At 41.8% G+C, this 24,092-nt stretch overlaps 1 protein-coding gene across 5 annotated transcripts in view; it reads left to right on the top strand.

Moving 5' to 3' along the window:
- The first annotated feature begins 713 nt into the window (after window positions 1-713).
- Window positions 714-24,092, top strand: part of susd2 (sushi domain containing 2) — a 135,443-nt gene continuing 112,064 nt past the window's right edge. For 2 of the 5 annotated variants that reach the window (XM_069932926.1, XM_069932923.1), the window contains exons 1-3: window positions 714-834; window positions 7,963-8,080; window positions 23,146-23,430. In XM_069932926.1, the coding sequence (XP_069789027.1) occupies window positions 23,331-23,430 (100 nt within the window). In that variant the 5' untranslated portion in view covers window positions 714-834; window positions 7,963-8,080; window positions 23,146-23,330. Of the gene's footprint in view, window positions 835-5,713; window positions 5,825-7,962; window positions 8,081-23,145; window positions 23,431-24,092 lie in introns of those variants that run through there. The other 3 variants (XM_069932925.1, XM_069932924.1, XM_069932927.1) reach the window with 3 other exon arrangements.

The following is a 24,092-nucleotide window of genomic DNA, read 5'->3' as shown; positions in this document are numbered from 1 at the left end:
TCCACTGCTCCCAGTTTTCTCTCATGATTGGTCCTCTGTACTTTTTCCTCATTTGCCAATGCCTATTTGTATCTGCAATCCATAGCACAATCAGTATTAGTGTATTTTAATGGAATGAAATATCCCAAGGTGCACATTCAGTATTAAATTGACAGCAACTTCAGGGACAAGGTATTGGTCCAGTTGACCAAGTATCAAAGAAGGAGACAGTGAGGAACGTCACAGAAGAATAAAATGAAATGAAAATGATAAGCAATGGTTTCAAGCTTTAGTGTAAACCTGCAGAAGTCAGCTTATCCAATGTCTGGGTGAAGGAAGTCAGGAAGAGTTGGGGTCTAGGGTTGGGGAAAGGCAGAGTGGCAGTCTGGTGTAGGCCAGGCTGCTCTGTACAGTTGAGAAACACAAATACTGCAGATGCTGGAATCTTGAGCAGTTGAAAGAACTGCTGGAGGAATTCAGCTGGTCAGACAGCATCAGCGGGTAGAAATGGGCAGACAACATTTTGGGTTTGGATCCTTTAATGTTGACTGACTATTTCTAGCTATGGATACTTCCTGACCCACTGACTTCCTCTAGTCATTCTTTGTTTCCCCTGAACAGTTTGTTCTTAGTGTCATGGTAGAAATGTATAACTCTCTGTACTGTCCTTGTCTCCATGACCTTTGACTAACCAAAATCCTTCACTCTCCATTTTGAAACGTTGAACTGATCAGGTGTCCACAGCTGTTCAAGAAACAGAGATGGGTATTCATGAACTTGTTTGAAGAGATCTACTTTAAATGCCAAAGTATCTGTATCTACTCTAAAGGACTGGCTCAATCCATTTCCTTACAGGTAGGAAACATTTCCTCACCATCTCCTCCATCCACTTTAAATATCTCAATTACATGTCAACATGAGGTTGGAATATGTTTTAATGATGATGTGGAGAAGGAATGATTATTACTGATTGTATGAGGTTGGAGAGTGTGTTTGTGACAATGTGAGGATCGAAAGTGTAAGTGTCTGTATTAGTGAAAGTGGGAATTGAATCATGTGCTATTGACCGTTCAAGGTTGGAGTACTTTTTAGTGATAAGGGATGTAGTGTCTGTGTCAGTGGTAGTGCGAGGTGGCAATGTCCGTATGTGTAACAGGAGTTAAGTGTGGCAGAGTGAGAGGAAGCATAAGGTTAGAGATTCTATCTTGGTGACATAATGAGATTGAAATGTGGTGTTTTGTTCGTGTGAGGGAGTATCTGTATTAGCAACAATATCTTCAGGGAGTTGGTGAGGATTTAAGATGGGATGTGTTAGAGGCAAATGTAGAATTGGAGTGTTTATTCGGGAGAATATTAAACTGAATATCCTGAATTAATCAGCATGGAGAATAGAAGGCTTTGGCAAATGAGTGATGTTTGTAGTCCTGTGTTAGTGGCAGACTTAACATTTGTAAATGTGATGATTTAAATTTGGAGTGTATGTGAGTGGCAGCGCGAGGCTGGAGTGTGTCAGTGTAGGATTGAGGTTGGAGTGAGGTTGATGTGTGTCAGTGTGGTGTGGGCAATCGGTGGCAGAGTCAGCGTGAAGTGTACACAGTTGAATATGTGAGGCTGGAGTGTATGATCCAGAGGGAGGTAGGATTATGCTCCTGTTATGATGTGTGTATCATTGGTCTTTGGAGAGGAATGAAATATGTTGGCGAAGGTATTGCTCCTGTAGCTCCTCATATTGTGTTTTGGTTGAGCTCCTGGACAGCCCAACAGCAACTCAAATGATTCTTCTCTGCAAGGGCCTTTCCCCCTGAAGACAATTCTTCCAAATATGGGAACATTCAGTCACATGAGCCTGTGTTTAAATACAAGAAAGCTCTTAATCCACAGTCGCCCTTTCACAACATGTGCTGAAAACACAGCACCAATTGAACTCTATCATGAAACTGCATAACCTCTCGGACCTCCACCATGGTACAGTTGTGACCAAAAAGGATCCAAGCCCAAAATGTTGTCTGCCCATTTCTACCCACTGATTGCTCTCTTGCGGATTCACCATAATTTTGCTGGTCTAACTTCTGCCTTTTCCCCCATTGCTTCCTTTTTTGTTAAAACAAAAATATCCTGTTCAGTCAAGTTTTGGGATTCATAACTTGGCCCATCATACCTAATTTTGGTTTTTTGAAGGAATAACCTTTGTTCAAATTTGATTTGAATTTCATGATTGCTGTCAGACTCAGAAAAGGGAATCAAATGCAACTTTATCCTTCATCCACGGTGTGCTGGGTTTCCAGAAGGGGGTGGGGTGTGGGGGGGGGGGGTGGGCGGCGTGTTCACACTTGCCATTGCTGCTGGAATTTCTGCCCTTGGATCCTCTGGTTCTATGATCCATCTTTGGATGGGTTTCCTCCTGAACTTTATGGATTCATAAAGTCATGGATCTTACAGCACTATGTTCATGCAACATTTGAGTATCCTTCTACACGAGGTATCTGCACAAGACTTCCGACATCTTCCATTTTTATTTTGGCAAACCTTGCATCTTGTTAAGATGTTGTTCCTTGATGCTAATGTTTTGTGAGGATGTGGAGTCTTTATTTCACTCTCCTTTATGCTCACATCTTCTTCAATATTTAGTGGTAAAACATGAAAGTCTGCAGGCACTGTGGTTGAAGTAAAAATACAGTGGTGGAGAAACTCAGCAGGACAAAATGTGTATTTTATATAGCAAAAATAAAGATTCATAACCAACATTTCTGGCTTGATCCCTTCATCAAGGTATGAAGGGCTCAAGTATGAAACGTTGGTTAAATATCTTTATCTTTGCTAAATTACACTGCTTGACTTGTTGAGTTTCTCAGCACTGTGTTCATCAACATTAAGCTCCTCATCAGTGGTATCACTTTTGGTCACAGACTTGCTGAGAATGTTAATGTAAAAGGTAAAAGTTCCATTATTGTCACATAATATTACCCTTAGAATGTAACATACATAAGATACTTTAACTCTTGACTACTGTAAGGAAGGCAGAGAGTCACCACTTTGTCCAGGGCCCCTCACAGAAGGCTACAGCACCTGGAGGTCCTGGTCTCCCTTTCAAGTACTGACCAGGCTTGCGCCTGCTTAGCTTCTGAGATCAGACAATCCCTGGTGTATTCAGGCTGTTAGGCTTCATCAACTGCATACGCTCCCCTTACATTTGATTTCCCAAAGTGCAACATCATCCTTGTCTGGATTAATTTGCCATTTCTCTGCCCATAATCTGTAAATCATCTTTTTTTCTCTTAGACTTTGATAACTCTTTACACTCTGCACAGCTCCACTAATGTGACACCCTTCTGACGCACTTCCTCCAGCTCCCACCTCCTTCTCTTCTGCCCCCTATTGGAAAGGTATCCTTCTTGCATGGCCCCATCCCATCGCAGCTTCTTTTTCTCTTTTACCCTCCCATCTCCTTCCCCTCGCTATGTCCAGCTTTTCATTCAGGCATATGCATGATCTTTGACACTCTTGATGAAGGGGTCAGGCCTGAAATATCAACTGTCTTTTACTTCCTGTGAATGCTGTGCGACCTGCTGAGTTTCTCCAGCACTTTTGTGCGTGGCATTGGAGCCCAGCATCTGCAGATTTTCTTGTTTACATCAACCTTAGTGTAATCTGCAGAAAAACTCAAACCCCCATCTACTTTTTTATCCAAGTCGTGCATATGCATGATCGATCATGTCTAGTAACTTGTGTGTGATAACAAAGAAAGCAGCTATTCTTTTCACACAATGCAGCAATGAATTTGTCAAATTAAGACAGCATTATGGTTTTCTGGTCATAGTTTAATGTGCCTAAGTGGTGGTTTAATCACTGTGTGACAATGGGAATTGGTGTTGGTGAGAGTGCGAGAACTATATTAGTGAAGGTGTGAACTTGAGGACTATATTGGTAACATCTTGGTGTTGTTTGCATGTGTATGCACGTGTACGATGTGTGTATGTGTGTGTGTGTGTCAGTGACAATGTTATACCATTGAAAGAATTACAAGCAGTTTTATAATATCTTTCACTTCCAGAGATTGTCTAAAATTCCTTTCCAGTTATTGAATTATCATTTTTTAAAGATTAATATTACAAATTGCATAAAACCCCATAGACAGTAAAATTAATTATTTGCTCGTGACTTTTGAGGGATGTATATTGCAAATTAATTATATGAGCTTTTTGAATTGGTGCTGGTGCTGTGGGATATCTGTGACATGCATCAGAAGGCAGACTGGAATCTGTTTAACATTTTCACATGAAATATATTCCTTCTTGTGGTGGTGCACCAGCAGACTACTGCAGGGGGCAACTTCGGTACCTGCAGGAGTGTAAGGGGACAGGACAACACCTGGCTGGCTGTCAATCAGTCGACCTGAATGGATCAAGCCCCACTAGGTTGGGTGTCATTCACCCTCCAGGATATAAGCCTGCGCTGGCCTCCCGAGGCCTCACTCAGAGTTACTGCAGCAACAGCCAGCCTGGCTCTGTGGAAGTCTTTGTGGATTAAAGCCTGTTGTACAGTCTTTACCTTGTGTGTGTCTGATTCTGGCTAACAGCGCACCACACTTCCAACAATAGATCTCTCCCTCGGCAGGATTCCGTGACATTGTGAGTTCAGGTGATGTGTTGGTCTTGGTGAGTGGGTGGAGCAATAGTGTTACGAGGGTGTAACCAAGGTTTTGGGACTGAGTTTTGAAACCAAAACCAATTAATTCTGATGATATAGCTACCAGCAGAGCTACTGCTCACGCCTGTGCTAATGTAGAGCTGGCCAACAATTGAAAGTGCCTGTAATACGTTACTGATGTCTCTCCATTTCTTGATGTCACACTTTGGGAATGATGTAATTGCTTTCAAACGGGTGAATTGAAATGAGTAAGAATGAGGAACTTCAGTGAGGTGGTTAGACTGGAGAAGGCAGGATGTTATTCTTTAAACAGTGGAGTTATCTGATGGAGGTATTTAACCATGAAGGGTATGGAGAGGATCTACTCTTGTTGAAGAAGAATCAGTTAGGAAAGGCCATGAAAAAAAAGTTCAGCAAAGAAACAACAAGTGACAGGAGAAGATTTTGTTACACAGAATGTGCTGAGGGTGTGGAGTGGATAGGCGGGGTAATAGGGCAGACCCGATTGTACTGTTTGAGTGGGAGCTAAAAAGAAAGAACTTGCTCATGAGGGAGAGTGGAGGATAGGTCTCACTCGTTACTTAGTCGAGTCAAGATGGATTCGATGGGCTAAGTGGATTCTGTGCTGCATTTGTCTAAGATTCTGTGATTAAAATTTATTATTTAAAAGAATTAGCAGATTCCTTAAAGATTTAAAAAATAATTTTCCTAATACTCAATTAATATAAATCCTTCTAACATGTATATAAACAATGTAAGTGTTGGTGAAAATTACTGAATTGCTATGCAACAGAATCAGTAAACTTTAAATGCTAAGGTGAATAAATAAAGATATGAATTTTGAATTGTGACGTGTGAAGAACAAGTCACCTTCACAAAATTTTGTAGCCTTGTGTGGCATTTAGTTTATTCATCTGGGAAACTATCATGGCTGGAGATGCAGGGAATAATATGGGGCCTCAGGTTCTGTGATATTGGTGAGGAACTCAACCAGGCAAGGTGCCAACATCCTTTCTAAAAATACTTCCCAGGGCTTGAGGTATGAGCCTACTCGGGAGTTCAAAATGGTGCTGGTGTGAGAAGTGTGAATAGCCAGTGACTTTGGATGCCTGATTTTGTGAGGTCATCCATTTTGAAAGATCTACTGCCATTCTGTGAAGCAGTTCATCACCCAGAAGAGCGTGTGATGTACTCTGCCGTAAGTACATGCATGTAGACTAGCAGTAGCAACTCATCAGCATTCCATCTTGTCAGCAAATGCAAATTGTATCTGCATGGATTTTAAATACTGTTCCATTATTTTTCATGAGCCATATGCTTCAATTGTCCACATTGCAGAAGTACTGAAGTTAAAAACCTTGAAATTGCATTACAGGGCATGGATCTAATTTAATCTTAAACATCCTTGATAAAGACTGAAAAATATTCTGCCAGTATCCTCCTAATTTAGGACATTCCCAAAACTTATAAATCAATGAGGCTTCAAACATTTTACACTTTTCATAAAATGGATCAACCCTTTAACTGCCCTGTTTGGTTTTTCGCGTGAACCGGATCTAGCTTTCAGCAAATTGATTGCCAGATGCGCATTTTTAATGAAATAGAAAGTTGAACTCTCACCGACTCATCCACAGTGGCTACATGATGTAATGATATATTTAAGTTTCGAGAAAATTAGGTCTAATATTAAAGATAAAAAGTTCCAGCTTGAAAAGGTATGGGGCCCATTTATAGAATACTATCGTAATTGGCAGTTTTAGGTGATTTGGGTGTTCAGGTGTTGATCTCTCTGTCTTCTGGAGGTCACGACTTGATCCATCTTTGTATTTTCCTTGTAACCTTGATTAGAGGAAGGGGTTAGATTAGTTTTAGTTTTTTTCCTTTTTGATAAATGGATTTATGGGATTTAATTATGATTATTCTAGATAACCATATAACCACTTACAGCACAGAACAAGCCAGTTCGGCCCTACTAGTCCATGCTGTAACAAATCCCCACCCTCCTCGTCCCACTGACCAGCACCCGGTCCATACCCCTCCAGTCCTCTCCTCTCCAGTCTTTCCTTAAATGTAACCAATGATCCCGCCTCAACTACGTCTGCCGGAAGCTCATTCCACATCCCTACCACCGATATCTTTTTTTGATAAAGAGGTTCGTTATAATATTATTTAACTGATTTTTATGCATCATAATTTTAACAAACGATCGCATTTAAAAATTAGGGCTGAAATTTAAAATTTGTAGGATTGTGCATTTACTTTAATTATATGCTATGTATATGTGATCATTGCTTTGCTATATTAATAACTTATTTATGGATCATTTATGTGAAATACAAAACATATTTTAAAAAGAAATAAATTGCATGACATAGTCAATATGGGACTGGAATGTCGGTGGCCATGTGACTTGTGACACTTGAATTAGAACATGAGTCAGTTGCAGAATAGTGTCCCAGCAGCCAACTTGTCATCAAATGTTAGACACCAGGCTAAGAATCTTAAGCAGTTTTCTGTCAGATTAATAAATATAGTTGGACTAATTTGAGTTGGGTTATTAATGTGTAATAATTATTGGGGAGGGTATAGTTTATTTAGATTACTGATACTGTATTGTAATTTTATTATTTTATTCTTAATTTTTTTTAATGTAATCCTATATGTTATTCATGTTATAAAATCTTAAATTAAAAAAAGGTTAATAAATATATACACTCAATAGTCTACAACGTGCAGAGTAAACCCTTCAATGATGTTGCTCTTGTTTTCTCGTGTACTAAGTTGAATAACCTATAGATCACATTATGGCTACAAAACTATGTGAACGAAGGCTGATCACACGGCTTGATTACACAAAATTTGTGTCGTTGTTTATTTGTCTTCATGTTTTTTTATTCGTTTATTTTTACGGATTCAGTAGAGGTGATGCTGGTTAATTGCATGTTCATTGCCAAGGATTTTTTTTAAATACAGCTTAATTAGATTTATCAGGAAGATTAAAATGTTCAACCGTTGAAATCTACAGCTCTCAGTCAGACATGTTAGACTTCAAACCAGGGAATTCCAGAATGATTACAGCATAGAAGGAGGCCATTTGGACCATCAAGACCATATTTATTTTACAGAAGGGTAATTAAGGCAGAGCCCTTCCTCACCTCTCCCAATAGCAATGCAAGTTCCTTCTTTCCACCTCCCTTTCAAATGCTACAATTGAATCTGCCCTGCCCACTTCTCCTGGCTCTGCATTATCAATCCTAACCATACACTGTACATAAAAAAAAATCCTCTCATCACTTTCGGTTGGTTTGTTAATCACCCTCATTCTTTTTCCCTCAGATGATGGAAGAATTTCTTTCAATCTAATTCGCGCAGAAGGGTCTGATTACTCATGGACATAATCTTGTAGGCTTGACTGCTTCTGGTTTTTCTTCTGGATTAGTTTGAATCTGTCAAGGTTGGTTGCTCTGTTCAAACTACGTAAAAAACCCCAGTATCCGGCACTTAAGGGGATAGCTAGATGCTGGATAAGTGAATTTGCCAGTTACTTGAGATTGCGTGTTGTGTGATTCATGAACTGACCACTAGGGGGTGCCAATTTTAAACTATTGTCTTTTTTTACCTATTTATTTTCCGCAATATTTTTTGTCGATTGCTTGAATTCCAAATAACGGGGAGTTTACTGTACATTTTTTTGTTTCTGTCACACTGTTTTATTAACGCCAGATTAACAGAGCCGTAGAGTCCAACAGCATGGACACTGGATATTCAGCCCAACAAGTGGGCATCCACCTGAAATTAGTCCCATCTTTCTCCACTTGGCCTGTGCCCAACTGATTCAAGTGCTTATCCAGGCACTTCTTAAATGATGAAAATAATCTGCTGGATGAAATCTGTGGGTCGAGCAGCATCAGTGGGAGAAACATTGTAGTCCAGAATCCTTTATGAGGTGAAGAGTTTCAGCTTGACATGTCCATCGTTCTTTTTCTCCCACTGGGATGGGATATTTCAGCTACAAGGAGAAATTTAAGGGCTCAGTTTTACATGGAGCGGAGGAGGTTAAAAGGGTACATGATTGAGATATAAAATGATGAGGGGCACAAATAGACTAGACATTTCTCCTTGGTGGTAGGTAAAACTAGAGGAGGCAGTTTTGCTGTGTCGATTAATGCTGTTTGACCCGCTGCGTTCCTCCTCTTTGGATTCCAGCCCTTCCCATCTTCTCTGTGTCTCCACTTCTTTAGTGCTGTCAGCCACTCTGCTTCTATAGTTCTCTCAGGCAGAGCATTCCAGGTATTCACCATCTCACCATTATTTGTGTGGGGGAAAAAAGTTCCTTTTCCAATTGATTCTTAATTTTTTCTCCTTACCCTAAATACTTGTCCTCTAGTTCTCATAACTTGAGGAAGGGTTCGGGCCCGAAATGTTAGTAATACATCTTTACCTCCCTTGGGTGGTGCGAGACTGGCTGAATTTCTCAAGCATTTCTGTATCTTTACCTCTAGTTTTATCTACCATCATGAAGGAGAAGTTTCCTGGCATCTATCCTATTTGCACCTCTCACAAGTTTATGAGTAGGGTTAATGTAGTGGATAGTGAAATGCTGCTACAGCGCCATCAACCGGGGTTTGAATCCTATGGTGTCTGTAAGTGGTTTGTATGTTCTCCTCATGTCTGCGTGGGTTTCCTCTGGGTGCTCTGGTTTCCTCCCTCTCTTCAAAACGCACCAGGGATGTGGGTCAATTGGGCAGCATGGGCTTGTGGGGTGAAAGGGCCTGTTACCATGCTGTATGTCTAAATTTAAAATTAAAAATTTTAAAACAGAACCCTTGATTCTCTCCTCATATCTGAAATGCCACATCCCAGGCAATATCTTGGTGAATTTCCTCTCCAGCACTATCTATCTGTGATGATCAAAATTGCACTCAATACTGCAGTACCGATCTGAACAAAGTTTCATAAAGTTTGAGCATAATTTCCTGCTCTTTAATTCAGTGACTGACTAAGGAAGGGCATTATTGCATATACTCTCTTAACCACATTATCTACCCACGGAACCACCTTCAAGGATCTTTGGAATTGTACACAAAGGTCCCTCTGTTACTGAAGACCCTTTATTCGTGTCTAAGTCCTTGCCTTATTAGTATTCCCAAATTGCATTACCTCACGTTAATCTACATCCATTATAAATCAGCCAATTTCACCAGCACATCAGTATTACCGGCACATCAATGTCACCATCTAACCTAAGACTACCCTTCACACTTTTGATAACACTAATCTTCACGTTATCTGTGGACACACTCAACATCCCTCCTAAATCCACAATCAAATTATTCACCTATAGTACAAACAGTAAGGATCCCAGCACCAATCCTGTGGGGCACCACTAGACACAGGCATCTTCTATCGTCCTCTGCATCCCATTGCCACGTCAATTTTAGATCTAAATAACCAACTTGTCCTAATCCTTTAGACTAGTCTGCCATGTGGAGCCACAAATTCCATGTAAACCATATCTACTACACTGCCCTCATCAATACATTTTGCTACTTTTTCGAACATTTCAGTCAGACAGGATCTGCCTTTGACAAAACAATGCTGACCATCTCTGATTTGTCCCTGCCTTTTCCAATGATCATTAGTCTGTTCCCTTGGAATATTTTCCAATAGTCTCCCTACCACTGACGTTAGGTCTGTAATTATCAGGCTTCTCCTAGCTGCCCGTCTAAATTTGCTGTTGTCCATTCATTTGTTACTTCATGTAGTCAGCGAAGCTATAAAAATCTCAGCGCCCTACCTTTTCCTTGGTTCCCATAGCAGGCTGTGACAAATCCCATCTGGTCCTGGGGATCGATTTACCTTTCATCAACAAAAGCATCAGTATATCCTCTTTATTCATGGAAAATTGCATGAGAGCTTCACTCTTCCTTTTGCTGAATTACCGGACCACAATGTCCATTTCCTTTGTGAATTCTGATGAAAAGTATTCATTTTGAACTGCACCTAGACCTTCTGGATCCATGCTCAGAATGGCCATGTGGTTCTTCATTGCTCTACTCTTTCCTGGCAAATCTTCAGATTTATTGTCAGAGAACATACATGACACTACATCCAACCCTGAGATTCTTTGTCTTGCAAGTGAGGCAGAATGACCACTTTAGTGCAAAAAAATTGTATAGAATATACACGTAAACAAATAAGGAAGTGTGAACAGATAACGAATGTAAACAAACTGCAATACAGAGAAAATTAAAAATATTCAATAAGATGCATGAGTCTTGAAAAGAGTCCCTGACTGAGGTCTTTTGCCTTTATATTAATCCTTTTTGCTCATGATAATTTGTGATTCTTCTTTGCCATCCTAATTCCCCTTTTAAGGTCCCCGACACTTGATCAATCTCCCCCATCTTTAGTTCTACCATGTTTCCTATTTTTTCTTTATCCAACTCTCAATCAGCCTAAGCATCCAGGATTCTCTTGGATGTTTGCCCTGAAATCTCACTACTTCTCCGTTGAATTCTTACCACTATGTAGATTTAATTTTAATTTTTAAAATTTAATTTAGACACACCACGGTAACAGGGTCTTTTGGACCATGAACCCATGCCGCCCAATTGACCTACAACCCCCTGTACATTTGGGAGGGTGGGAAGAAACCAGAGCTCCCTTGGAAAATCACGCAGGTGCAGGGAGAATGTACAAACTTCTTACAGATGGCATGGAATTCGAACCCTGGTCCCGATCGCAGATGTAGCACTAACCTCTACACTAATTATGTACCTGCGAGTACACGCTCCAAATAAAAAATCTTTTGTCAGGTCCTGTCTTTAATGAAATTGGCCTTCCCCACCAATTTAAGAATTTATTCCTGGTCCATCCCTATCTTTTTATCTTGCCAATTTGAAATATATGGAGTTAAAGTCACTATCTCCAAAAAGCTTCTCCACTGTCACCCCATCCACTTGGGCAGGCATGTTACCCAAGATAAGACCCAGTAATGCTCTTTCCTTCATTAGTCTATCTGCGTCGAACTGCTCTCCTGGACTCATTTTACAAATTCTGCCTTCTCTGACCCTTTACACTCAAGCTATCCCGATTAACATTTGGCAAATTGAAATCCTCTACTATGATAATCCAACTTTTTATTGAATCTCTCTGATGTCTGCCACTGTGTCTGCATCTCTATCTCCAGTTTGCTGTTAGGAAGTCTGTAATACACTGCCTGTAAAGTGACAGCATGCTTTTCATCCTAATCTCTCCCCACATGACTCCATTTGAGGAAGCTTCTCGGATGACCATCCTTAAGTCATGAATTCCTTGAGTTACAGGGCAAAGCCACATCCTCTGTTACACTCTGCCCCCACTGTCTAGCCTGAAAATATTATATCTCCCGTGGTACTGGGTTGAGAGTCAACCATATCTCCGCGATGGCAACAACATTGTAACCCCATGTCTTAATTAAAGTTCTAAGTTCATCTACCTTACTAATTGGACTGCTTGTTTTAAAATAGATGCAGTGTTGCCTTTTTATTCACCTCGTGTGGGTTGATCCTCCTGCTCTACCAACTACCAACTGGACTATCTAACCCTTTTTTCCTGTAGACTACTGGACCTCCTCACCTGAACATCTACATTGAGGCCCATCCCCCTGCCATTTCAATTTAAAATGTCCTCAACCACCCTAGCATATCTCCCCACAAGGATGTTGATCTCATTCCAGTTTAGGTGCAACCTGTCCTGCTTGTACAGGTCCCTCCTCAGAGAAGGTCCCAATGTTTCAGGAACCTAAATCCCACCCTCCTGCACCATCCCTTCAGCCACACATTCACCTGATTCATTCTTCTATTCCTATACTCAGTTGCTCGGGACATTTACCCTACACTGACAGTCCTTTCCGGCCCATGAGCCCATCCCATCCAAATACCCCAATTAACTTACAACCCCCGCTGTACGTTTTTGAAAGGTGGGAGGAAACCAGAGCACCTGGAAGAAACCCACACAGACACCAGAAGTGCGCTGGATTCAAACCTGATTCGCTAACACTGTAATAGCCTCGCACTAACTGCTGCGCAAACCATGCAGCATAGGAATTTCTTGTCATGTGATGCTCAGTGTGTAACTGATAAATAGTTCCTGCTGCAAGAGACTTCTTCTGACTAACTTAAGTGTCCTACTTGATAGTGTGCTGTAAATGAAGGCTCTATTTTTGGCAGCACAAATGTGTCTTCTGATCTTGTGCATATATATTAATGTGGAAATACAGCACGGTAACAGGCCCTTCTGGCTCTTGAGTCCATGCTGCCAAATTAACTTACTAACCCCATACGTCATTGAAATGTGGGAGGAAATTGGAGCACCCGGAGGAAACCCACGCAGATATGGGGAGAATGTACAAATTCCTTACAGACAGTTCCAGATTTGAACCTGGATTGCTGGTGCTCTGATGGCTACACTAACTGTGCCACTCACAAATATTTACAAGAATGGCAATATTTCTGATGAAAACAAATAAAATTATGGAAGGGATAGATGAGGTACAGGCATGAAAGATGTTTCCACTGGTAGGTGAGTGTAGAACGTAGCCTTAAGATTCAGGGGAGTAGATTTAGGATGGAGATGAGGAGGGCCTGCTTTTACCAGAGAGTAGTAAATCCATGGCATTATCTGCCCAATGGATTCTATTTAAGATAGAAGGCCCTTTTATAGAGAAAAAATGGTGACTCTAAAGGTGGATATTCTCCACCCACACATCGCTGAACCTACCTCTGTGAATCCTTCGCGCGTGGCTCCAAGACGCTGAATGCGATCCTTCCTCAGGCTGGTTGCGCAGGTGGTGCGGAGTGCTCTGCCCTGCTCCATAAATGTACTGCCACTGCAAGTGGCTGGCTAGGGGCGGGCTGATCACGTTGTGATGACGCCGTCAGCCCACTATCCAGGACCAGTCATTTTAGCAGTAACACCGCATAAGTGCTGGAGGTCAGAGTCACTTGGCATGCAGGAGGGACAGCGACGGGCAGAAGAAGGATCAATGGCCGTCTTTGTTACCCATAATCCACCGGTGCAGCTGGAACTGCTGTGTGTTTACCTGAATGGTTCCAGCTGCATGGGAGACTATGGGTAATGAAGATGGCCATTGCTCGTCACGTATGTATGCTGTCATATTGACAGGTGGCACTACGGCACCAATCACCTGCCTCCACCGGCTCCAGAGGATGCAACGAGGCTCTGCTCTTCAGAAAAGCGATGCTACAGCAGCCTTTTAGGGCTTCTCTACAAAAAGTCTTTTCTTCAATGATGGAACTGGCCTCAAAGTGGTGCCCCTCCATAAAAACACCCAAAGATAGATTTCTACATATTAAGGGGATTAAAGATTATTCAAGAAAAGGCAGGTAGGTGGAGCTGAGCCTACATCCAGATCAGCGACAATCTTGTTGAATGGCAGAGCAGGCTTGTTGGGCCAGATGGCCAACTCCTTTTTGTTATTTCTTATGTTCTTATTTAGGAAGAGCAAGGTGGTGATTAAAGTTTAAAGAGTTTGGAAGGAACTGAGAGAGAAGCCAATACCACTGCCAGTGGAGTCCAAACTGAGAGCAAATTGAGCTATTGCCTGCCAGCACCAATGACCTGGATTTAATCCTGACCTTTGTCTGTGTGGAGTTTGAAACCTTCTCCCAATGACCCCATGGGTTTCTAATTTCCTCCCAAATCTTAAGGGCATGCTGGTTGGTAGGTTAACTGACCACTCTAAATTGTTACAAATGTGAAGGAGAGTGGTAGAATCTGGGAGGGGTTGATGGGAACGTAGGGACATGTACAATTAGTGTAACCAGGTGCTTAATGTTTAGCCCAGATTCAATGAGCCAAATGGCCTAACTCTGCTCTGCCTTTCAAGCAGAACCACCTGGGAAAGGAAATACCAAGGCTTCTCATGCTCAGGTTAATGTTAGGTTTTACACTAGCTGTTGAATGGTGATCAAACTCCTGGAATGACCTGCATGGGAAGAAATGGATTAGACTTCTTTCACTTTTGGAGGTTACACAGGATTCACTGTTGGGGCCTCAATTCACCCATTTCAATAACTTGGGTGAAGGGACTGATGGATGCAAATCCAAAGAAAGGAGAGTTAACATGTGAGGATAGAAAGAGCTTTACAAAGGGATCGATATAGGTTAAACAAATAGGCAAGAAGATGGCAGAGAGAGTATAAGATGAGTTTAGGATAAGGCCCTATCTGCTGGCCCTCAAAACATTGAGAACACAATGGAATTTCCACTGCTGAGCATCTCAACCATGTACAGGCTGCTCGTTAGTTTCTGTATTGCTGCACGGTAATAGAGATCCCATCATATTCTCCCCAAAATTACAGTAAAAAATACCATGCATGTTGGCATATAAGATGACTCGTGTACAAGATGACCCTCAGAATTTCCACCTAAAATGTATGTTTTGAGGTGTATTTACTGTATAAGACTGCCCCAAGCCTGGCACTTACTGCTGACCAGTGGAGTGATGTTGCTACACATATTTAATAGACTAATTCACAATGTTTTAAAAGCAAATTACCCAGTAAAGGTTTAAATTTTATTAGCATATTGTAGTGTGAATAACATTTCTCACGACTGGAGGGAGAACAAATGCTTTTATTAGCTTATAACTGAGGGTAGTGTCTCACAGCGGTCTTCAGAAGGGTTCTGGGTTTAGGCAGGAAACTAGGGTTGTATGTGAGCAGATGGTGGCAGACACAGGGCCAGCCATCAGCACAACACCCTACCAGTGAATCCCAGTTCACTGCATTCACCTCTTCCTGCAGAATTTAGGGTCTGTGAATGAAGACAGAGAACGTGACTTCAGAATAAAAGTAAAAAAAAATACAGTTATTTACAAATTTACAGATTTAAGCAGTCCAAGGGTCTGGAGATCCTGGTGGAGCGCCTTAGCACTGAGGGGCCTTGGACTCCTTGGGTCTCCTGGTTCCCTTGTGAGGGAGGAGAGGTGGGCAATATTTGAATAGACCTGATATTGCACAATATCATTCACCATGTCTGAAATTCAAGGGGGGGGGGTGGTGGTGGTATGTGTACAGGAGTGTGCACTGATTAATAGTTTGGCTATAGTCAATTACTAGCCTGGACTTGTTTTCCCTTTTTACCACTACCACTTGCACTCTCCATGGGCTGTTGCTAGGTTTGATGATATCAGGCAGATGTTGTATCTCAGAGTTTATGAAATCTGCTGTGCTGTACCTCCTGCTATTTTAAATTTTTTTTAGTTTTTTTTCTGACACCTTCCTGTTCTTTGCTTATTCCTCCTGGCGCAGTGGCCAATTCCCACTGGGAAGTGGGGCCTAATCTGTCTGATGTAAGAAGGCGGTGGCTGCAGCCTCCACTTCCCGCCAGCCGGAGAGCATCTACCTCTTGTTCATAGTAGCAATAGGTTTACAGTCTGGGGACAGATTTGGGAAGAGAGGTGGTGTGGGGGGGGGGGGGTGTCACTAATCAGTGTGGAGAGGCTGCATGTGGGTACTGCTTTTAGAGGCCCTCTGTTCCGAACTGTTATGGGGGGAGGGGACCAGAATACTCCAAGGCCTTGCTTTTAAGGTGATACAGGAAGTCCAGACCCAACAGCATCAGAGCACATAATTCATCACATACATACAGCCATATTTTACAAAATTCCCTCCCTCCAAACACTATACAATGTTGTTGAATATGAGTAGCGTGCAATAGAGATGCAAGGCATATGCGATAATTGGATGGATACATCTTTAGGTTGTATTCTTGCACAGTCCGTGAGTCTATGAAGCTTTCAGTAGAGCCTGTATCGATTAGGCATTTAGTGGAATGTCCATTTACCTTCACAGTCACTATGGAGTCGGTGAGCTGGTGAGGTCTGTCCTGATCTAGAACCATTGAGGCTAGGACCCCGGAGACTCAATACTCCTCACTTGGGAGGAGTTACGTGATGGAGTATGGCCGGTAGGAGAATACCAGCCCTCTCCAGAAAAGAAGAAATAAAGTTAAGAAAATACAAAGTTCAAGAAACACAAAACACAACAAATAAAAGATAAAGTTGTGGAGAAAAGAAAGAAAATGGCACCCAAGAAGGAAACAGTAAAAACAACTGGAAAAAAAGAAGAAAATATGCCGGAAGAGAAAGGAGAAGGCCTTACCTGCATGAAGAAACAAGGAGCCGTCGTGGAGAAAAGACCCCGCTCCCCAAGGTTGGTGATGACCCCGCAGAGTCGCGATGTTCCAATTGCTGGATGGCAAAAATGGCTCTTTGAGCCAAACAGAAGTGCGCATGTGCAATGCGCACTCTAAGGAAAAAGAAAACACCAACTGGAGGGGGCCCAGCTGAGGAGTGAACTAACACAGCATGACATCTGAGCTCACAGCTGGAAGAAGAGGAAAACAACAGGAAAGGGAGTTATAGGAAAGAAGAACAGCAACAGGAGGCCCAACAGATGACTAGCCCAGAAGAAGAGGACCAACAGCAAGAAGCCATGGAAGAAGACATCCAGCAAACTGAGGCAAGCAGCTCAACAAGAAAGTCAGAAGAGACACAGATACAAGGAAGAGAAGTAGAAGACACAAACATAGTTGCAGACACAGAAGAAGAGGAAGAAGAAGACCAAGCTCTACACAGAGGAATAGAAGGTAAAATAGATGGACAGTATATAGATAATTTTTTTTTCAAGAACAAATGAGAGCATTAAAAGAATGGTTGACATTAGAATTTAGTGAAATGAAAAGAAAAATAAAAAAGTACAGAAGGAAAAGTGAGTAGAATGGAGCTGGTCATGATGGAAATAGGGAAAAGATTAGAAAATGTGGAAGAACGAGAAACGGCTGTAGAAATGGAAGTGAATGACTTAAAAAGAAAATTGGAAGACAGTGTCAAAAAAGTTAAAGAGTCACAAGAGTTGTTGGCTCAGAAGATGGATATAATGGAAAATTGTAGTGGGTGAAACAACATAAAGATAGTGGGCCTAAAGGAAGATGAAGAAGGCACAAATATGAAAGAATTTATAAAAGAATGGATCCCAAGGTCCTGGGAATGCCAGAAATACAGGAAGGAATGGAAATAGAAAGGTGACACAGAACATTAGCCCCGAAACCACAGACACAACAAAAACCAAGATCCGTTTTAGTAAAATTTCTGAGATACGCAACGAGAGAAAATATACTGGAGAGGGCAAGGAATAAAATTAGAGAAGACAAAAAACCATTGGAATACAAGGGTCAAAAATATTTTTTTACCCAGACATAAGTTTTGAACTCCTAAAGAAGAGGAAGGAGTTTAACACAGCAAAATCGATCCTATGTAAAAAAGGCTATAAATTTATGTTAAGATATCCAACTGTGCATAAAATATTTATCCCGGGGGAGCAAAACAGTCTGTTCTCAGATCCGGAGAAAGCACGAGAATTTGCAGAATGCCTACAGGACAGAAGGAGAGATGAAGAGATGTAACAAGAATGAAGAACGACAACAAACTACATATAAAGATGTAAAAATAAGGTATAAGTAAGAACTGAAGAAGGGAAAGAAAAGGGATGAAAGAAGTAAGTGGGGAATAAAGAGGGTGAGCTTTGTTATATGTGAAGATAAAAGTATTTTCTGGAGGGGGTTGGGTGGGAGAGAATAACAGTCACTGCGAAATCAGTTGACGCTTGCAAGCGAGTTCACAATCCAAATGGAGAAGGGAGTTGTGGTTGCCCAGCAAGGAACAAGGGGAAACTCAGAGAGGGGGGGTGGGACATTTGGGGTTAAGGGAATTTTAGATGTGGGAGTTGTTGAAGTATTTTATGTTTTAGAAGTGTTGTCATACATTGAGTTCAAAAAGGGTAAACAGAGATGAAAATGGGGAAAACGGGGAAGGTGGTGGTGAGGAAGCGGAAATGAGGTGTAAACAGAATATGAGATGGCCATGTTGAACTATATGACTATAAATTTTAATGGAATACATAACCAAATTAAATGAAAAAGGCTATTAAATTTCCTGAAAAAAGAAAAATAGACATAGCATTTGTGCAGGAAATGCATCTAACTGAAGTGGAACATAATAAATTAAGGAGAGACTGGGTAGGGCACGTAACGGCAGCATCATATAACTCAAAAGCCAGAGGTGTAGTTATATTAATCAATAAAAATGTGCCAATCAAAATAGAGGAGGAAATAATAGATCCAGCAGGGAGGTATGTAATGATAAAATGTCAGATATATTCAGAATTCTGGAATTTGATCAATATATATGCACCGAATACTCCTCACTTGAGTGGCCCCCTCTGTCCTGGGTTTCCCTGCATGGGTACAATGGCATCAACCTCATGGCGTAGCAAGATGGCCGCTCTCCTTCCTCTTCTGATGAATATGACGCCGAGTTTGAATTTGGGTCGTGGCAAGATGGCCACTGAGCCTTTTTGCACTTTTTCCTCACTGCCACCCTCTGTCAGCATGCAGCGCAGCAAGTGGGTTCGGATGAATTTGGGGCAGATGGCTTGGGGCTGGAATCGGATCCCAGAGCAGTGCAGGCCGTGAACTTCCCCGGGCCATAGCTAGAAAACACTGAATCTTTAGCTTGGCAACCAGATTGGGGATGGTGGCTCTTGTCGCAGAAAAAGCACTTCCTAGCACAGGAAGCTGCAGCCATTAGGGCTGGGGTAGCAGAAGCAGCTGGTCCTTGGAAGGGGGTCACCTGGGTAAGCGTGCTTGCTGGCTTCGAGGTCGTCATTCTCGAGCTTGGCCTGCTCCAATGATTTGGCCAGTTCAACTTGACTAGCCAGGTCCTTCTTATCCGACTCAAACAGTTGCTGCCTCATGTGCCTTGAGCAGACCCCCACGACTAGAGGGTCCTGGATCAGTTCTTTTTCACAAACGTGGCCCGTATCCGCTTCATACCTGCTGTTCTTGGCAAGCGTCCACAGATCCAGCAGGTAGTCATCAAAGGTCTCTCCTGGCTGTTGCTGATCGATGCCTCTCTAGGACCTCGTTTTATGACTTTAACACCTCAATGGCAGCATCATATGTAGTACAGCCCCTGATGGCTGCATACCCTTTTGATCCTACCCTCGAAACGAGTAATGACCTCCTGAGTTCATCGGTGTAGAAGATGACTCTGGTCGTGTTCAGGTAGGCCTGGAAGCAGTCTAGCCAATACGTGAGCTCCTCTGCTGCGTCGGGGGACAGAGGGTCTATTAGCAGCACCCCTGGCTTGAGTTTGCTTCCATCATTTAGGGAATAAGCTAATAAAATTGTAGCATGAATAAATGCTCTCATGACTGGAGGGAGAACGAATGCTTTTATTAGCTTATAACTGAGGGTAGAATCTCACAGTGGTCTTCAAAGGGGCTCAGGATTTAGGGAGGAAACAAGGGTTATGGGTGAGCAGATGGGGGTGGAGCCGGCCATCCATATAACACACTACCAGTGAATCCCAGTTCACTGCACACATTTTAAAATAAGCCACCTTTGGCTCCTTTAACAGGCCATTTGAAGTTTTTACAGAGCGGGCAGTAGTCAGACTAGGCAGATGGACCTTGCAGGGGAGTGCTGAGACCTCACTGTTAATGGCAATTGGTGTTTGCTGAGCGCTTCGTTTGCTTGTTTTAATGCAAAGTTTTGATTTTATACTTGGTGTATAAGATGACCCCTTGTTTAGGGGTGATATCTTAAAATTTCAAAACTGTCTTGTATGTCGACATATATGGTATGACATTCAAAATTCATTAAAGACTGCTTTATTGTGGACATTAAAGATCCAGCTGCGCTGGATGGGTCACGTCTCCAGAATGGAGGACCATCGCCTTCCCAAGATCGTGTTATATGGCGAGCTCTCCACTGGCCACCGTGACAGAGGTGCACCAAAGAAAAGGTACAAGGACTGCCTAAAGAAATCTCTTGGTGCCTGCCACATTGACCACCGCCAGTGGGCTGATAACGCCTCAAACCGTGCATCTTGGCGCCTCACAGTTTGGCGGGCAGCAACCTCCTTTGAAGAAGACCGCAGAGCCCACCTCACTGACAAAAGGCAAAGGAGGAAAAACCCAACACCCAACCCCAACCAACCAATTTTCCCCTGCAACCGCTGCAACCGTGTCTGCCTGTCCCGCATCGGACTTGTCAGCCACAAACGAGCCTGCAGCTGACGTGGACTTTTTACTCCCTCCATAAATCTTCGTCCGTGAAGCCAAGCCAAAGAAACCTGGATCTCAGGTGAACAGATTAACCTCAGTGAACATCTTCAAATATATTGTCAATTGAACTGTCGATGCTGGAAATTTGAAATAAAAACAAAATGCTGGAAATACTCAGCAGGTCAGGTAGCCTCTGAAGTCCCTTTGACCTTAAATGTTGATTGATTCTCTTTATACAGATGCTGCCTGACTTGCAGAATGTTGCCAGAGTTTTCTGATTTTACTTGTGGACTGATGCCCAGTTTAAATATAAATAACAAGATGTTTGGCATTTTCTAATCATTGTCTTACTTGATATTTTCTCCCACTTTGAAAATAGATGATTTGATTATTTATCTCTTTGCAGTTATGTGTCCATAAGATCAAAGAGCCATTCAGCACATTGAGTCTATCCCACTATTTAATCGTGACTTGATCCATTTTCCTACTCACCCCCACTGCCTGGTCTTCTCCCCATAAACCTTTGATGCTCTGATTAATCAAGAACCTATTTATCTCTGACTTAAATACGCTCAATGACTTGGCCTCCACAACCACCTGTGGCAACAAATTCCACACATTTACCACCCTTTGGCTGAAGACATTCCTATGTATATCTGCTCTAAGTGGATGGTCTTCAATCCTGAAGTTGTCCCTTTTTGTCCTTAACTCTCCCACCATGGGAAACAACCTTTCTACATCTGCTCTGTTTACCCCTTCCAACTTCAAAATGTTTCAAAGCGATATCCCCCTTATTCTCCTAAATTCCAATGAGTACAAGCCAAGAGCAGTCACTCTTCATATGATAACCCTTTCATTTCCAGAATAATCCTAGCGAACCTCCTCTGAATCCTCTCCAACGTCAGCACATCCTTTCTTAAATGAGGAGCCCAAAAGTGCTCACAGTACTCCCAGTGAAGTCTCACTAGTGTCCTTACACCAGTGACTTCACAGCTTCTGAGCATCATTGGGCACCATCGTTGTGGGGTATCATGGAGATAGAAATAGATGCATGATAAACAGAAGACATTTTTTAAACCACGCTTATGTCTTCATCCACAATGAAGCCTTTAATGTTTTAATAGATTTATTGATTTAGTTTGGAAGTTAATGATTGGAAGCTAGTCCATTGAAAAATTAGTAGATAAACGAGCTTGTATCATTCCTAATATGAACTCTACTCGTGATAGATGCAATACTGATGTGGCTTCATTGACTTGTATGTTTTGAAAGATATTTTTAAAACTCTATCAATGATACTGGTTATTCAATTACAACCTAACCCCGTAACTGCTCTTTATGGAATTACAGATGCAGGTTGTTTACTTACTTCTGCATATCGAGTTGTAGCTTTTTCTGCATTATTAGCTGGGAGAGACATTTTACTTAAATGGGAAGACTCACTCTCCTACATTATTTCAATGGATTTCTCATGTTATATCTTTCTTAAATCTAGAAAAAAATCGGAAATCATACTTTAGATACAACTACTAAATTTAAAGAAAAATGGAAGCCATTTATTGATTAACTTTCATAGGGTATAACTAGTGTTCTATGAATTAACTCTTCCTTTCCAGACATGATGGAATTTTTGCTGTTTTTGTTGTCTGTAGGTGTGGACTGGAGGCTATGTTTTAAACTATTCGACAGATCCTCAGGATAGGCTGCTCAGTTGTTTTTTGAAATAATTTTTTTTAGTGGATTAGTTGCTTTTTTAATATATAATATTATAATTATTTATTTCTCTCTGCTTTCTTTTTTAGAATTATTTCTAATATGTCACATTTTCAATCTTCGGAGTTTATATATGATACAGTATGTAGACTTGGACATGCCATTTTAATTATGTTATTTCTACTCACCTTATGCTGTGTATAAGGCATAAGGCAAAAGGCAAAGGAGGAAAAACCCAACACCCAACCCCAACCAACCAATTTTCCCCTGCAGCCGCTGCAACCGTGTCTGCCTGTCCCGCATCGGACTTGTCAGGCACAAACGAGCCTGCAGCTGACGTGGACTTTTACCCCCTCCATAAATCTTCGTCCGCGAAGCCAAGCCAAAGAAGATGCTGTGTATATTATGAAATGTTAATAAAAAGATTGAGAAAGGAAAGAAAAAACTAGCAGACAGAATCAATCTGGATATATTCAATGATACATTGCAGTCTACATTAGAAGATGCTAAACACATCATGTTGTAATTAGGTCAGTGCAAGCTAGGTAAGGAATGCTGCAGTGATACAGTTGTACAGCATTAGCAAGCACTGACCTTTGAAACAAAATTAGGTTCAATAAATGATCCTTCAGTTTTATTGTTCATTTACTTGCTTATTTTTAAACTCTAGGCATTCCTCGTAACCATATAACCATTTACGGAGCGGAAACAGGGCATGTTGGCCTTTCGGGTCCACTATTGGATATTTTTCATTTCCTCTCCCACGGAAATAAGAGTCGGTGTTTTCTTTCCTATGAGCTTTGCAAACAATACGGAAGATATTGCCAGACTCTCCCTCTTGCACTGATTGTGAAAATGAAGGAATGTTTCATCATGGTCAAAGACAAAAAGCTGAAGACAAAACTCTTTTGCTTATTAGTGATTGGACTGATTTCCTGCTCTACAGTTCCAACAGGTATGTTGCAGTACATAATTAGAGATATGTACATAATTATTCCAGTTGCCTTTTTATTGAGTGACACGGTTAGCGCAGTGCTGTTACAGTGCCAGCGATTGCGACTGGGGTCGAATCCCATGTTGTCTGTAAGGATTTTGTATGCTCTCCCAGTGTCTGTGTGGGTTTCGTTTGGGTACTGCGGTTTCCTCCCACTGTACAAAACATACCGGTGGTTGGTTGTAGGTGAATTAGGTATAATTGAATGGTACGGGCTGAAGGGGCCTGTTACCGTGCTCTGTGCCTAAATTAAATAAATTAATTAAATAAAACCATGAAAGACCTCAACAAGGAAGACGCTGTTTACATCCGGTACTGCACGGATGGCAGTTTCTTCAATCTGAGGCGCCTGCAAGCTCACACCAAGACACGAGCAACTTGTCCGTGAACTACTCTTTGCAGATGATGCCGCTTTAGTTGCCCATTCAGAGCCAGCTCTTCAGCGCTTGACGTCCTGTTTTGCGGAAACTGCCAAAATGTTTGGCCTGGAAGTCAGCCTGAGGAAAACAGAGGTCCTCCATCAGCTCCCCACCATGACTACCAGGCCCCCCACATCTCCATTGGGCACACAAAACTCAAAACGGTCAACCAGTTTACCTATCTTGGCTGCACCATTTCATCGG

This window comes from Narcine bancroftii, chromosome 4 (assembly GCF_036971445.1).
Source record: "Narcine bancroftii isolate sNarBan1 chromosome 4, sNarBan1.hap1, whole genome shotgun sequence".
Taxonomy (NCBI): Eukaryota; Metazoa; Chordata; class Chondrichthyes; order Torpediniformes; family Narcinidae; genus Narcine; species Narcine bancroftii.
Note: the sequence above shows the minus strand (reverse complement) of the source record. Positions and strands in the feature narration are given on the sequence as shown.